Here is a 16186-nt window from a genome sequence, read left to right as displayed (position 1 = left end):
CAGACACTAGCACCTCTATTTCAGACACTAGCACCTCTGTTTCAGACACTAACAGCTCTGTTTCAGACACTAGCACCTCTGTTTCAGACACGAACACCTCTGTTTCAGACTCTAGCACCTCTGGTTCAGACACTAACACCTCTGTTTCAGACTCTAGCACCTCTGGTTCAGTCACTAACACCTCTGTTTCAGACACTAACACCTCTGTTTCAGACACTAGCACCTCTGTTTCAGACACTAGCACCTCTGTTTCAGACACTAGCACCTCTGGTTCAGTCACTAGCACCTCTGGTTCAGTCACTAGCACCTCTATTTCAGACAATAGCACATATGTTTCAGACACTAGAACCTCTGTTTCAGTCCCTAGTACCTCTGTTTCAGTCACTAGCACCTCTGGTTCAGTCACTAGCACCTCTGTTTCAGTCAATAGCACCTCTGTTTCAGACACTAGCACCTCTGTTTCAGACACTAGCACCTCTATTTCAGACACTAGCACCTCTGTTTCAGACACGAACACCTCTGTTTCAGACACTAGCACTTCTGTTTCAGTCTCTAGCACCTCTGTTTCAGTCACTAGCACCTCTGTTTCAGACACTAACACCTCTGTTTCAGTCACTAGCACTTCTGTTTCAGTCTCTAACACCTCTGTTTCAGTCACTAGAACCTCTGTTTCAGACACTAACACCTCTGTTTCACACACTAGCACTTCTGTTTCAGTCTCTAGCACCTCTGTTTCAGTCACTAGCACCTCTGTTTCAGTCACTAGCACCTCTGTTTCAGTCATTAGCATCTCTGTTTCAGACACTAGCACCTCTGTTTCAGTCAATAACACATCTGTTTCAATCTCTGACTGCACCGTTATAGCTATTTCATTGTACAGGGATGTATATTCCCCAATGGCTTTAAAGCAATGATTTTGACCATATATGGTTAATTAGGGGTGTTTCAAAAAGCCAAAAGCAAGGTTGTGCACAGGCACTAAGGCTGAGAAAGGTTCTCGGGACGGTGTCATCCTTCCACTCCCTTTTCTACATCTTCTCTTCCTCTGTCTGTTGCTAAAGCCACTTTCTATCACTCAACATCTCTAACCCTAGAAAACTATGTTCCACCCCCCCCCCCCCATCCCTCCTCTCTAAAAACAACTTTCTTCTCCCCCCTCCCTCCTCTCTAAATACACTCCTCATTCACTCAGCCTATTGAGTCTACTGGTCCCACCCAGGAGGGTAGGTTGCGCTCAACCCAGCCCCAGCTCTTTTATGTCCCGGCACTCCAATGGTGGAACCAGCTTCCCCCTTAAGCTAGTACAGCAGAGTCCCTGCCCATCTTCCACCTGAAGCTAGGACAACAGAGTCCATGCCCATCTCTCGAAAACATCTGAAACCCTACCTCTTCAAAGAGGATCTTAAATAATCCCACAGCACCCCCATACTCACAACCTCTTCTCACCCCAACCCCCCCCCCCCCCCCCCCAGTATTATTTTTAGAACAATGTATTTGGTGAACTAACCCTGTATTCACAGTGTACTAACACCACACCTCTTTCCCTTTTTCTTCTATCTCTGACTCTACTGACCACGTCTTATATCTCTGACTCTACTGACAACGTCTTCTATCTCTGACTCTACTGACCACGTCTTTCCTCTATCTCTGACTCTAATTACCACGTCTTCTATCTCTGACTCTACTGACCACGTCATCTATCTCTGACTCTACTGACCACGTCTTCTATCTCTGACTCTACTGACAACGTCTTTCTTCAATCTCTGACTCTACTGATCATGTCTTTCTTCTATCTCTGACTCTACTGACAATGTCTTCTATGTCTGACTCTACTGACAACGTCTTCCTTCTATCTCTGACTCTACTGACCACGTCTTCTATCTCTGACTCTACTGACAACGTCTTCTATCTCTGACTCTACTGACCATGTCTTTCTTGTATCTCTGACTCTACTGACAACGTCTTTCTTCTATCTCTGACTCTACTGACAACGTCTTTCTTCTATCTCTGACTCTACTGACAACGTCTTCAATCTCTGACTCTACTGACCATGTCTTTCTTGTATCTCTGACTCTACTGACAACGTCTTTCTTCTATCTCTGACTCTACTGACCACGTCTTTCTTCTATCTCTGACTCTACTGACCACGTCTTCTACCTCTGACTATACTGACCACGTCTTCTATCGCTGACTCTACTGACAACGTCTTTCTTCTATCTCTGACTCTACTGACAATGTCTTTCTTCTATCTCTGACTCTACTGACAACGTCTTTCTTCTATCTCTGACTCTACTTACCACATCTTTCTTCTGTCTCTGACTCTACTGACCACGTCTTTCTTCTATCTCTGACTCTACTGACAACGTCTTTCTTCTATCTCTGACTCTACTGACAACGTCTTTCTTCTGTCTCTGACTCTACTGACCACGTCTTCTATCTCTGACTCTACTGACAACGTCTTTCTTCTATCTCTGACTCTACTTACCACATCTTTCTTCTGTCTCTGACTCTACTGACCACGTCTTTCTTCTATCTCTGACTCTACTGACAACGTCTTTCTTCTATCTCTGACTCTACTGACAACGTCTTTCTTCTGTCTCTGACTCTACTGACCACGTCTTCTATCTCTGACTCTACTGACAACGTCTTTCTTCTATCTCTGACTCTACTGACAACGTCTTTCTTCTGTCTCTGACTCTACTTACCACATCTTTCTTCTGTCTCTGACTCTACTGACCACGTCTTTCTTCTATCTCTGACTCTACTGACAACGTCTTTCTTCTATCTCTGACTCTACTGACAACGTCTTTCTTCTGTCTCTGACTCTACTGACCACGTCTTCTATCTCTGACTCTACTGACAACGTCTTTCTTCTATCTCTGACTCTACTGACAACGTCTTTCTTCTATCTCTGACTCTACTGACAACGTCTTTCTTCTATCTCTGACTCTACTGACCACGTCTTTCTTCTGTCTCTGACTCTACTGACCACGTCTTTCTTCTATCTCTGACTCTACTGATACTGTACTTTCTAAGCATGTGAAATGTGGTTGTCCCACCTAGCTATCTGTAGATGAATTCACTAACTTGTAGTTTCTCTGGATAAGAATGTCTATTAGAAGACTAAATTATAAAATTTGTACCAGATGCTGTTGTGGTCAGCGTAGACGTCGTTTGGTTGGTACAGCTGTCCATCATGCAGGCAGGAGCAGAGGTCAGGTGTCACGCACGCCCCCGTTTCACTAAGGTAATGGCCGGGGGGGCAGAAGCATCCCTCCTCACACCCTTCCTCCCCCCCGCATCCAGGCTCCACCCCCGACAGAGAACGACATGATCGCTCACACACACTGCCACATGTCTTGTACAACTGGCCCACTGGACAATGCATGGCTGTAGCACACACACACACACAGACAGAGAGAGAAAGAATTATGCATGATACAGCCAACAACTCAGATGAAGAATAGGTGTTCCCAAGGGTCTGTGGTGGGTCCTCCATTCTTTATGTAGAGGAGCTGGTTCTTCTGTGTACGTATGTGTGTGTGTGTGTGTGTGTGTGTCTGTGTTACCACAGCGTTCAGGTGTCCTCCAGGTCAGTAGAACTCCCCTAGAAGAGCAGGCAGCAGCGTAGGAGGCCAGAGCGGAACACAGACATTCCTCCCCGTCAGAACACACGCACACGTCGTAACGACAGAACCGCAGGAAGGGGAGGGGATTCACCAGGAAGTGACACGCTTCAAACACCTCTGACATCATCATCCCACATGCCTCCTCTGCAAAACGCACTACAGGGAGAGAAAGGATACATACTGAACTAACTGAAAGACTACAGGGAGAGAGATGAGACACCTTGAAATAAACTACTAGTAGAGATGAGAAACCCTGAAGTAAACTACAGGGAGAGAGATGAGAAACACTGAAGTAAACTACAGGGAGAGAAGATAAACAACCTGAACTAAACTACAGGAAGAGAGAAGAGATACCCGGAACTGAACTACAGGGAGAGAAGGTAAACAAACTGAACTAAACTAAACTAAAATAAAATAAAATACGAGAGAGAGGAGACACTGAACCATCTACAGGGAGAGAGAGGAGAAACACCAACTAAACTACAGGAAGAAAGATGAGAAATACTGAACCAAACTACAGGGAGAGAGATAAGATACCCTGAACTAAACTACAGGGAGAGAGAGGAGAAACACCAACTAAACTACAGGGAGAGAGATGAGACACACTGAACTGTTAGACAGTGTGTGTGTGTGTGTGTGTGTGTGTGTGTGTGTGTGTGTGTGTGTGTGTGTGTGTGTGTGTGTGTGTGTGTGTGTGTGTGTGTGTGTGTGTGTGTGTGTGTGTGTGTGTGTGTGTGTGTGTGTGTGTGTGTGTGCGTGTGTGTGTGCGTGTGCGTGTGTGTGTGTTTACCTCTCTTGGGGTTGAGGGAGCAGGGGTCAGTATCCTGTCGATGGGTGGAGTCACAGTCTCCGTTGATCCTCCATGATTGGCCAAATGCCTGTGGCCCCGCCTCCACTAGTCCGGCAGCAGACAGGAAGTCATCACCTTGGTTACCGTTGTAGTTGCCACAGAGACCGCAGGTATGCCCAGCCCATACAGGCCCCAACTGGAGGGCGGTACCATGGTTACCAAGGTTACACACACACCAGACATGCTAGAAATAATAAGCCCCACCCCCTCACCTTCAGCAGCACACGGCCCCGCCCATCCCAGTCCAGACGAAGGTCGTCTCCAAAGAGAACACGCGCTCCAGACTGCACTGTGTTCTGGACACGCAAATTACCTTCACACATATATATTACACATTAACTGGACACGCAGAACACGTGCTCCAGACTGCACTGTCTTCTGGACATGCAGATTACCTTCACACACATATATTACACATTAACTCTCTACCATTTGCTTTTGTGAGAGTGTGTGAGTATTTAAAAGAAATATAAAGTAACATACAATTAACGACACTATATGAAGGGGGTAACGGTTCCGAGTCAATGTGCTGTGGTACAGGTTATTTGAGGTCATTTGTACATGTCGGTAGGGGTAAAGTGACAATGCATAGATAATAAACAGCGAGTAGCAGCAGGCTTCAGGGTAGACTTGGCGCTCCGTTACCGCTTGCCCTGCAGTAGCAGAGAGAACATTGGATGACTTGGGTGGCTGGAGGCTTTGGCAATTATTTTGGCCTTCCTCTGACACCGCTTAGTATATAGGTCCTGGATGTCAAGAAGCTTGGACCTAGTGATGTACTGGGCCGTACGCACTACCCTCTGTAGAGCCTTACAGTCAGATGCCGAGCAGTTGTCATTCCAGGTGGTGATGCAACTGGTCAGGATGCTCTCGATTGTGCAGCTGCAGAACTTTTTGAGGATCCTGAGTCTCCTGAGGGGTAAAAGGTGTTGTCGTGTCCGCTTCACGACCGCCTTGGTGTTCGGACTTGAAACTCTTGACCTGCTCCACTACAGCTCAGTTGATGTGGGGGCTGTAGTGTTAGGGTAAATGGGGGCCTGTTCAGCCCGCCTATTCCTGTAGACCACGATCAGCTCCTTTGTCTTGCTCACATTGAGGGAGAGGTTGTTGTCCTGCACCACACTGCCAGGTCTCTGACCTCCTCCCAATAGGCTGTCTCATTGTTGTTGGTGATCAGGCCTACCACTGTTGTGTCATCAGCAAACAATGATAGTGTTTGAGTCGTGCTTGGCTATGCTTTCGTGGGTGAACAGAGAGTACAGGAGGGGACTAAGCACGCAGCCCTGAGGGGCCCCAGTGTTGAGGATCGGCGTGGCCGATGTGTTATTGCCTACCATTACCACCTGGGGGCGGCCCGTCAGGAAGCCCAGGATCCAGTTGCAGGTGTTTAGTCTTATTGATGAGATATATGGGCTCTATGGTGTCGAACGCTGAGCTGTAGTCAATGAATAGCATTCTCACATAGGTGTTCCTTTTGTCCAGGTGGGAAAGAGAAGTGTGGAGTGGGATTGAGATTGTGGATCTGTTGGGGTGGAATGCGAATTGGAGTGGGTCTACGGTTTCCGGGATGATGGTGTTGATGTGAACCATGACCAGCCTTTCAAAGTACTTCATGGCTACCGACACGAGTGCTATGGGACGGTCAACATTTAGGCAGGTTACCTTCGCTTCCTTGGGCACAGGGAGTATGGTGGTCTACTTGAAACATTTGTGTATTACAGACTAGGTCAGGGAGAGGTTGAAAATGTCAGTTCAGTAACTTGCCAGTTGGTTTGTGCATTCTTTGAGTACACGTTCTGGCAATCCGTCTGGCCCCCTGGCTTTGTGAATGTTGACCTGTTTAAATGTCTTGATCATATCTTCTACTGAGAGTGTGATCACACAGTCGTCCGGTGGTGTAGATAGGGCTCTCATACATGCTTCAGTGTTGCTTGCTTCGAAGCGAGTATAAATGGTATTTAGCTCGTCTGGTAGGCTCGTGTCACTGGGAAGCTCGCGGCTGGGTTTCCTTTTGGTGTAGTAGGATTCGATCTTAGTCCTGTATTGACGCTTTGCCTGTTTGATGGTTTGTTGGAGGCCATAGTGGGATTTATTATAAGCATCCGGATTAGAGTCCTGCTCCTTGAAAGCGGCAGCTCTAGCCTTTAGCTCAGTGTGGCTGTTGCCTGTAATCTCTGGCTTCTGGTTGGGGTATGTACGTACGGTCACTGTATGTGGGGACGACGTCATCGATGCACTTATTGATGAAGCCGGTGACTGAGGTGGTGTACTCCTCAATTCCATTTGATGAATTGCGGAACATTTTCCAGTCTGTGCTAGAAAAACAATCCTGTAGTGTAGCATCCGCGTCATCTGACCACTTCCATATTGAACGAGTCACTGGTACTTGCTGCTTTAGTTTTTGCAGGAATCAGGGAGTATATAACTATGGTCAGATTTGCCAAATGGAGGGCAGGGGAGACCTTTGTATGCATCTCTGTGTGTGGAGTAAAGGTGATCTAGAGTTTTTTTCCCCCTTATTGCACATGTGACATGCTGGTAGAAATGAGGTAAAACGGATTTAAGTTTGCCTGCATTAAAGTCCCTGGCCACTAGGAGCGGCGCTTCTGTGTGTGTGTGTGTGTGTGTGTGTGTGTGTGTGTGTGTGTGTGTGTGTGTGTGTGTGTGTGTGTGTGTGTGTGTGTGTGTGTGTGTGTGTGTGTGTACCATGATTGAGAGGTGTCTTTATGTCCATGTTGTTGACAGAGACCACACCTCCATGCTTCAGCTTCACTGTCATCCCATCCAGTGGTGGTAGACTGAGGGTTACTGAGCGCGTGCAGACCGCATCCTGCTCATCTGCACACTGAAATATACAGAGCCACAATGGAGGACAGAAACACACTGAAACTCAATGTTGGACTGGGACATGGAAAAACACAGAGCAACTATGGCCAGCAGAGTGATACAGCAGACTGAAAAAAAGAGCGACACAATGACGGACTGATACAACACGAAATGTAATGGAGGACATAGTTGAGTTATAATAGAGAATATGATCCATAATGGAGGACATACGGTACCAGTCAAAAGTTTGGACACACCAAGTGATTCCAGGGTTTTTCATAATTTTTTACTATTTTCTACACTGTATAATAATAGTGAAAACATCAAAACTATGAAATAGCATACATGGAATCATGTAGTAACCAAAAAAGTGTTAAACAAATCAAAACATATTTTATATTGGAGTTTCATTAAAGTAGCCACCCTTTGCTTTGATGACATCTTTTCACACTCTTGGCATTCTCTCAACCAGTTTTATGAGTTAGTCACCTGGAATGCATATCAATTAATAGGTGTGCCTTCTTAAAAGTTAATCAGTGGAATTGATTTCCTTTTTAAGATGTTTAAGCCATTCAGTTGTGTTGTGAGGTAGGGGTACAGGTAGGGGTGGTATATAGAAGATAACCCTATTTAGTAAAAGACCAAGTCCATATTATGGCAAGAACATCCCAAATAAGCAAAGAGAAATGACAGACCATCATTGCTTTATGACATGAAGGTCAGACAATCCAGAGAATATCAAGAACTTTTAAAGTTTATTCAAATATAGTTGCAAAAACCATCAAGCACTATGATGAAACTGGCTCTCATGAGGACCGACACAGGAAAGGAAGTCCCAGAGATACCTCTGCTGCAGAGGATCAGTTCATTAGAGTTACCAGCCTAGGAAATTGCAGCCCAAATAAATGCTTCACAGAGTTCAAGTAACAGACACATCTCAACATCAACTGTTCAGAAGAATAAGGCGTCATGTTCAAAATACTGCAAAAAAAAACTACTACTGAAGGACAACAATAAGATGAAGAGACTTGTTTGGGCCAACAAACATAAGCAATGGACATTAGACAGGTGTAAATCTGTCCAGATGATCTCTGCATGTGTGGTTTCCACCGTGAAGCATGGAGGAGGAGGTGTGATGGTGTGGGGGTGCTTTGCTGGTGACACTGTCAGGGATTTATTTAGAATTCAAGGCACAGTTAAACAGCATAGCTACCACAGCATTCTGCAGCGATACCCCATCCCATCTTTTTTGCACTTAGTGGGACTATCATTTGTTTTTCTACAGGACAATGACCCAATACACCTTCAGGCTGTGTAAGGGCTATTTGAATAAGGAGGAGAGTGACGGATTGCTGCATCAGATGACCTGGCCTCCACAATCACCTGACCTCAACCCAGTTGAGATGGTTTGGGATGAGTTGGACCGAGTGAAGGAAAAGCAGCCAACAAGTGCTCAGCATATGTGGGAACTCTTTCAGGACTGTTGCAAATGCATTCCAGGTGAAGCTGGTTGAGAGAATGCAAAGAGTGTGCAAACTTATCATCAAGGCAAGGGGTGGCTACTTTGAAGGATCTAAAATCTAAAATAAATTCTGATTTGTTTAACCTCTCTGGAATATGTGGGACGGTAGCATCCCACTTGGCTAAAGGCCAGAGAAAATACAGAGCGCCAAATTCAAATCAATTCCTATAAAAGGCAAACTATCATGAAATCACACATATCAAATTAAAGCTGCACCTGTTGTGAATCCAGGCAACGTGTCAGATTTTAAAAAGGCTTTTCAGCAAAAGCAAACAATGCTATTATCTGAGGATAGCACCTCCATAAATAAAATAGAGAAAACATATTTCAACCCTGCAGGCGCGACACAAAACACAGAAAAATAAATATAAATCATGCCTTACCTTTGACAAGCTTCTTCTGTTGCCACTCTAATATGTCCCATAAACATCACAAATGGTCCTTTTGTTCGATTAATTCCGTCTATATCTATCCAAAATGTCAATTTATTTGGCGCATTTGATCCAGAAAAATACCGGTTCCAACTTGCGCAACGTGACTACAAAATATCCCAAAAGTTACCTGTAAACCTTGCCAAAACATTTCAAACTACTTTTGTAATACAACTTTAGGTATTTTTTAAAGTAAATAATCGCTAAAATTGAAGACGGGATGATCTGTGTTCAATACAGGAAGAAAAACAAACTGAAGCATGCTTTCTGGTCATGCGCCTTTATCAAAAAGTACACATGAATTGACCCTCGTTCAAGATGGCCGTACTTCATTACACAAAGGAATAACCTCTACCAATTTCTAAAGTCTGGTGACATCCAGTGGAAGCGGTATGAACTGCAAGCAAGTCCCTTAGAAATCTGGATTCCCAATGAAACCTCATTGAAAAGAGGGTGACCTCAAACAAACAAACAATCAGAATGGTTTGTCCTCTGGGTTTCGCCTGCTACATAAGTTCTGTTATACTCACAGACATGATTCAAACAGTTTTAGAAACTTCAGAGTGTTTTCTATCCAAATCTACTAATAATATGCATATCTTATCTTCTGTGGATGAGTAGCAGGCAGTTGAATTTGGGCATGCTTTTCATCCAAAATTCCAAATGCTGCCCCCTATCCTAGAGAAGTTAACAGTTTTTTGGTTACTACATGATTCCATATGTGTTATTTCATAGTTTCGATGTCTAGAACGGAAATTCCTGGAATGAGTAGGTGTGTGCAAACGTTTGACGGGTACAGTATTGCAGGATGTTTATATGGGATGTGTTACCTGAACAGTTTCTATGATGACAGAGAAGTGGTTGTCAGTGCAGTCTCTAGCCAGCAGGTACTGACAGTGGCCAGAGAAGGTAAAGAACTTGTTGTCAAACGTCTTGAAGTGAGACTGGCCTGTCACTAAGCACTCCCCTGCAAAAGGACACATAACACAGCACTGAGGGAGAGTCTGTGAGTGAGGGTGTGTTTGTGTGAGTGAGGATCTGTTTGTGTGAGTGAGGGAGTGTTTGTGTGAGTGTATATGTTTGTGTGAGTGTGTGTGTGTGTGTGTGTGAGCGTGTATGTGTGTTTGTATCTCACCAGGACAGCCTTGGTTGGTACACTCCCAGGAGCCGTGTCGACAGATGCTGGAGACAGACGAGAGGAGAGAAACACCATTAATGATACCATCACTTAGAGAAAGACCCCACTGTCCTGACAGCATCACAACTGTGTGTGTGTTTGTGTACCAGGTGTTGCAGTCTTGTGAGATGCTGGAGCCAGGAGGGAAGTGTTGACCCATGTGAATACAGGAACAGTGAGACACCTCCACACAGAGACCACCATCCAGCACCTTACCCACTGAAAGAGAGAGAGAGAGAGTTAACACCTCACCCACTGACAGAGAGAGAGAGAGTTAACACCCCACCCACTGACACACAGAGAGAGAGAGAGGGTTAACACCTCACCCACTGACACAGAGAGAGAGAGGGTTTACATCTAAACCACACACACAGACACAGACACAGACACACACACACACACACACACACACACACAGTTAGAGAGAGTACACACATACATTGCATACCGTGTAGTGTCCTGTACTTACCTGGGCAGCTGCAGCCATCCACACATTCGTCCTTACAGACCTCCTGGATGTTGAGACTCTGACAGGTGGTGGAGCAAGACCTAGAACACTCACTGTAATGCATCCCTATTGGACACTTGGGGGCTATACACACACACACACACACACACACACACACACACACACACACACACACACACACACACACACACACACACACACACACACACACACTTTTGTTATTTTCTCCAGTTCCACATTATTTACCTTGAGAAGTAGTGCACCAAACATCTTAGCTAGAGTGATAATTGCACAGCGAAGAACTTCTCTGCAAAAATGTCAAAAAAAAACTGGTTCCCTTGTATTTATTGATGATATGACGGCTGACAAAAGCATCAGGAAGGATTTTGAAGTGTTTAGGGCTATATTATTATCTGCTCAGATTCAGCCAAATGCTTAAAAACTCATTGGATGGCAATTCACAGTGCAGATGGACAATGACCCGAAGCATACTGTGAAAGCAACCCACTACTTTTTGAAGGCAAAGAAGTAGAATGTTCTGCGATGGCCAAGTCAATCACCTGACCTGAATCCAATTGAGCATGCATTTCACTTGCTGAAGGCAAAACTGAAGGCAAAACGCCCCTAAAACAACAGGAACTGAAGACAGCTGCGGTAAAGGCCTGGCAGAGCATCACGAGGGAAGAAACCCAGCAGCTGGTGATGTTTATGGGTTGCAGACTTAAAAAATAAAGATTTCTTTATTTTTGTATATTTTTTTTACCTTTATTCAACTAGGCAAGTCAGTTAAGAACAAATTCTTATTTTCAATGACGGCTTATATTTATCTTGTCAGCTCGTGATTCAACCTAGCAACCTTTCAGTTAATAGTACAACACTCTAACCACTAGGCTACACTGCCGCCACTTCAGGCAGTCATTGACGGCAAATCATTAAAACTCACAATAAATTTTATTATTATGTTAGTTTGTCCAATTACTTTTGAGCCCCTAAAATTGGGCGGCTATGTATAAAACAATGTAATTCCTGCAGGAATAGTTTTGACAAAACCCTTAAATTAAAGATGAAAGTACATTTAAAACACATTTTGATTGTTTCCTTTCAAATCTAGTATGGTGGTGTACAGAGACAGAACAATGAAATCCATTGTGGGGATGCATAGAAACAGAATGATGCAAATTGTGTGCCTGTCCAAATACTGGACCTGATTATATTTTGAGGAAGTGTTACTGCCTATGTTGTTGCTACAGTGTCTCAAGAAGGGCAGAAAAACAACTGTAATGTTGTTTTTGCCAGATACAGAATCCTCCTAAAGGGCTGAAGCCAGCTACAGTTAACTTCCTATTAGTGTTCAGACTTACAGCAGTAGGTTTACAAAACGTAAGTCCTCTGCACTGCAAACACAGACACTCCCAACCCCTCCCCTCCTTTCTCTCAGAGACTCACTGCATTGGCTCTCCTCCAACCAGCCGTGCAGCACCTGGCCATGGGCATGGCAGGTCCTGGCGAACTCCAATAGGACTTGGCAGTGGCAGTCTGGCCCCACACCTAGCCCCTCCCCCTGGCCACAGTGACATGCCTCTTCCTCACAGAGAGACAGGAAGGCTTCTGGAGAGACCAGACTGGCACAACGCAGGAAGACAGGAGATGTACGCAGCACACTGCACCTGGATAGCATCTAAAACACACACACAGCGGGCACACACAGCTGGCACACACAGCTGGCACAGACAGCTGGCACACACAGCTGGCTCACACAGCTGGCACACACAGCTGGCTCACACAGCTGGCACACACAGCTGGCTCACACAGCTGGCACACACAGCTGGCACACACAGCTGGCTCACACAGCTGGCACACACAGCTGGCACACACAGCTGGCTCACACAGCTGGCACACACAGCTGACACACACATCTACATTTCCTAAGGTTTTTCTTGCAATTAATCTTACTACCGGACTAAAGTACATGTCAATCAGAGGCTGTCTGGGGTAAGGGTTAGGGTAAGGGTTAGGGTTATGGTAAGGTTGGTGAATCCTGGTCTAGGTGGCAGATTTGGGATAAGAGTACTATTGGTCTTACTGAAGGTGTATCTGCGGTGATGTTACAGGATTGACTGGGAGGAGTGACGCGCCGGCAAGGTTGACCCGCCCCTTTCAGGGCCCAGGAGTTGGCAAAGTCATAACTGTCGTCTGTCAGGAAACCTGGATACAAACAAACATGTTATTACAAAGAGCTCCCTGTTGGTGTCTCTCTCCTCATACAGCAGGCTACAGTTAATTTGGAATGTAGTTGGTGCCTTCACAAACACAGACACACCCACAAACACGTTCTTTATCCCCTCTCATCACCTCTCAGACCTCCGCCCTCATATTATTTCCTGTTCTTTTGGTGACTCAGACCCTCTGTTCTTTTGGTGACTCAGACCCGCTGTCCTTCCAGGAATCCAAACCTCAAACACACACACACACCCTCCTATACACACCTACACAGACCCTCCACACGCACACACACACACCCTCCTATACACACCTACACAGACCCTGCACACACACACACCCTCCTATACACACCTACACAGACCCTGCACACACACACACCCTCCTAAACACACCTGCACAGATCCTGCACACGCACACACACACACCCTCCTATACACACCTACACAGACCCTGCACACACACACACCCTCCTATACACACCTACACAGACCCTGCACACACACACACACCCTCCTATACACACCTACACAGACCCTGCACACACGCACACCCTCCTATACACACCTACACAGACCCTGCACACACACACACATACACACACCCTCCTATACACACCGACACAGACCCTGCACACACACAGACACACACACACTCACCCTCCTGTGCAGTGTAGTCATCGTCAGGTACAGTGTTAAAGTTGCCGCACAGCCCACAGGTGCGGTTACCATGGTGTTTGGTCATCATCACGGCAACGTTAGCTTGGTTGTCGATGGTTACGGTGAAGCCAAACTCTTCACTCCATAGCTTATAAAAGCCCAGCTCAGACCCAGCAAACACACCATGAGACGCATAGGGCAGGGACAACCTACACAACACAACACACAAATTTAAAACACACACACACTTGCCTTAGACCTTACAGTCTAGTGCGGGAAACAAACCTTAGCTCCGGTTGATGACACACACACACAAAGCCTACCTCTTCTCTCTCTGAGACAGGCGACCGTCCACAGAGAGGTGCAGCTCAAACACCTCGCCAAGAAACAGAGTCACCCCACTCCTCTGCCCCCGGACAAAGTCACCTAGACACACACACACACACACACACACACACACACACACACACACACACACACACACACACACACACACACACACACACACACACACACACACACACACACACACACACACACACACACACACACACAGAACAAACACACCAACACCAACACCACAGAACACACACCCAGAGCGAAAGAGTTATGCATGATACAGCCAACCAACAACTCAGACGAAGGTGTTCCCAAGGGTCTGTGCTGGGTCCTACATTCTTTATGTAGAGGAGCTCGTTCTTCTGTGGACGTGTGTGTGTGTGTATATGTGTGTGTCCTACCCAGCAGTGTGAAGGCTCTGTGCTGACAGTCTCCAGCCAGCAGGTAGCTACAGTCTCCAGGGAACTCATAGACAACTCCATCAAATGTGTGGACATGATGACGGCCAAACAGACTGCACCGACCAGACAGACCAGCCACACACCCTACACACACACACACACACAAACAAACAAACACACATAAACACACATACACACACACACATAAACACACATAAACACAAACACACACACACACAAACGCACACACACACAAACGCACACACACACACAAACACAAACACACACACAAACACACACAAACACACACATAAACACACACACAAACACACACACACAAAAACACACACAGACATAAACACACACACACATACACACACACACACACATACACACAAATACAAACACACACACACTATTGCTGTTATGTAGATAGATATAAAAAATAAAACGTAATACTGCTGTCTTCTCAACACACCAGTCAGATGTAGCAGAACCCACAGCTCTGTCCACCCCCTCCATCTACAGACCACCTGAAACACAGACAGACAGACAGACAGACAGACAGACAGACAGACACATCATCATGGTCAGTGTCTGTTTTAAAAGGGCAGAACAACAGGAGATGGATTCTGAACCGGTGACTCTCCGGTAGGAGACCCTCCTCTTTAATCTCTGAGCTACCTGCTGTCACCCTCCCAGGGCAGACAGGCAGGCAGGCAGGCAGGCAGGCAGGCAGGCAGGCAGGCAGGCAGACAGACAGACAGACAGACAGACAGACAGACAGACAGACAGACAGACAGACAGACAGACAGAGACTTGTACCTCCATGTCTAATTAAAGTCCAGTGTCTGCTCACAGTCTTTCCTGAGCTCCTCTCACAGCAACAGGTTATGTCCAGACAGTGAGAACTATTGATGTAATCCACAGTGTTCTAATGTGGTCATGCCCCACTCTCTCTCTCTCTCACACATACACTCACTGGGAGGTCTGTTATATAGCAGAGGAAGCCCACTGAAGCCAAGTGTGTGTTGTGTCTTCTACGGGCACAGTGCCCCCCACTAGTCCCCCACCCATCTCCATCAAAGTAACAATTGAAGGAAGTGCCAGTCCATCAGCCAACTAACTGATTAGTCTGCACACACATACCAATGCCAACCCAAACATTCCACACACGCACATCCCTGCCAATCCAAACATCTCAAGCAGAAAACACACACACAGCTACCCTACCAACAATCAGTATAGAACACAATAACACTAAAGAGGGGTGAGTCACGCAGAAAAACTGATTGAGAGAGAGAGAGAGAGAGAGAGAGAGAGAGAGAGACAGTGAGATGGACAGTGAGAGAGAGAGAGAGAGAGAGAGAGAGAGGGAGACAGTGAGACAGACAGACAGGGGAACAAGGAGAGAGAAATAGAGAGAGATGAAAACATATGTTTCCCAGGTCAATAATACCCCTTAAATTGAATTGAAAGAGAGAGAGAGCGAGAGAAAGACATATACCAATTAGGATCTGAACCCAATGCCCTTTATGGTTGTGAGGTCTGGGGTCCGCTCACCAACCGAGAATTCACAAAATGGGACAAACACCAAATTGATACACTACATGCAGAATTCTTCAAAAATATCCTCTGTGCACAACATAAAACACCAAATAGT

The 16186-nt window shown here is 45.8% G+C and overlaps 1 protein-coding gene across 2 annotated transcripts in view; it reads right to left on the bottom strand.

Moving 5' to 3' along the window:
* Positions 1-15539, bottom strand: part of vwf (von Willebrand factor) — a 190155-nt gene extending 174616 nt beyond the window's left edge. For both annotated transcript variants that reach the window (XM_036973629.2, XM_090217524.1), the window contains exons 1-16: positions 15349-15539; positions 15002-15056; positions 14524-14667; positions 14107-14209; positions 13784-13992; positions 12988-13109; positions 12351-12582; positions 10905-11027; positions 10543-10654; positions 10394-10440; positions 10089-10225; positions 7186-7324; positions 4692-4792; positions 4420-4615; positions 3570-3785; positions 3144-3390 (exon numbers count right to left, since the gene is read on the bottom strand). In XM_036973629.2, coding sequence (XP_036829524.2) covers positions 3144-3390; positions 3570-3785; positions 4420-4615; positions 4692-4792; positions 7186-7324; positions 10089-10225; positions 10394-10440; positions 10543-10654; positions 10905-11027; positions 12351-12582; positions 12988-13109; positions 13784-13992; positions 14107-14209; positions 14524-14667; positions 15002-15056; positions 15349-15354 — 2189 coding nt within the window. In that variant the 5' untranslated portion in view covers positions 15355-15539. The remainder of the gene's footprint in view (positions 1-3143; positions 3391-3569; positions 3786-4419; positions 4616-4691; positions 4793-7185; positions 7325-10088; positions 10226-10393; positions 10441-10542; positions 10655-10904; positions 11028-12350; positions 12583-12987; positions 13110-13783; positions 13993-14106; positions 14210-14523; positions 14668-15001; positions 15057-15348) is intronic.
* Between the last annotated feature and the right edge of the window lie 647 nt (positions 15540-16186).

Source organism: Oncorhynchus mykiss, chromosome 2 (genome assembly GCF_057628025.1).
Source record: "Oncorhynchus mykiss isolate SJ-2025 chromosome 2, ASM5762802v1, whole genome shotgun sequence".
Taxonomy (NCBI): domain Eukaryota; kingdom Metazoa; phylum Chordata; class Actinopteri; order Salmoniformes; family Salmonidae; genus Oncorhynchus; species Oncorhynchus mykiss.
This window is presented reverse-complemented; position numbering and strand designations above follow the sequence as displayed.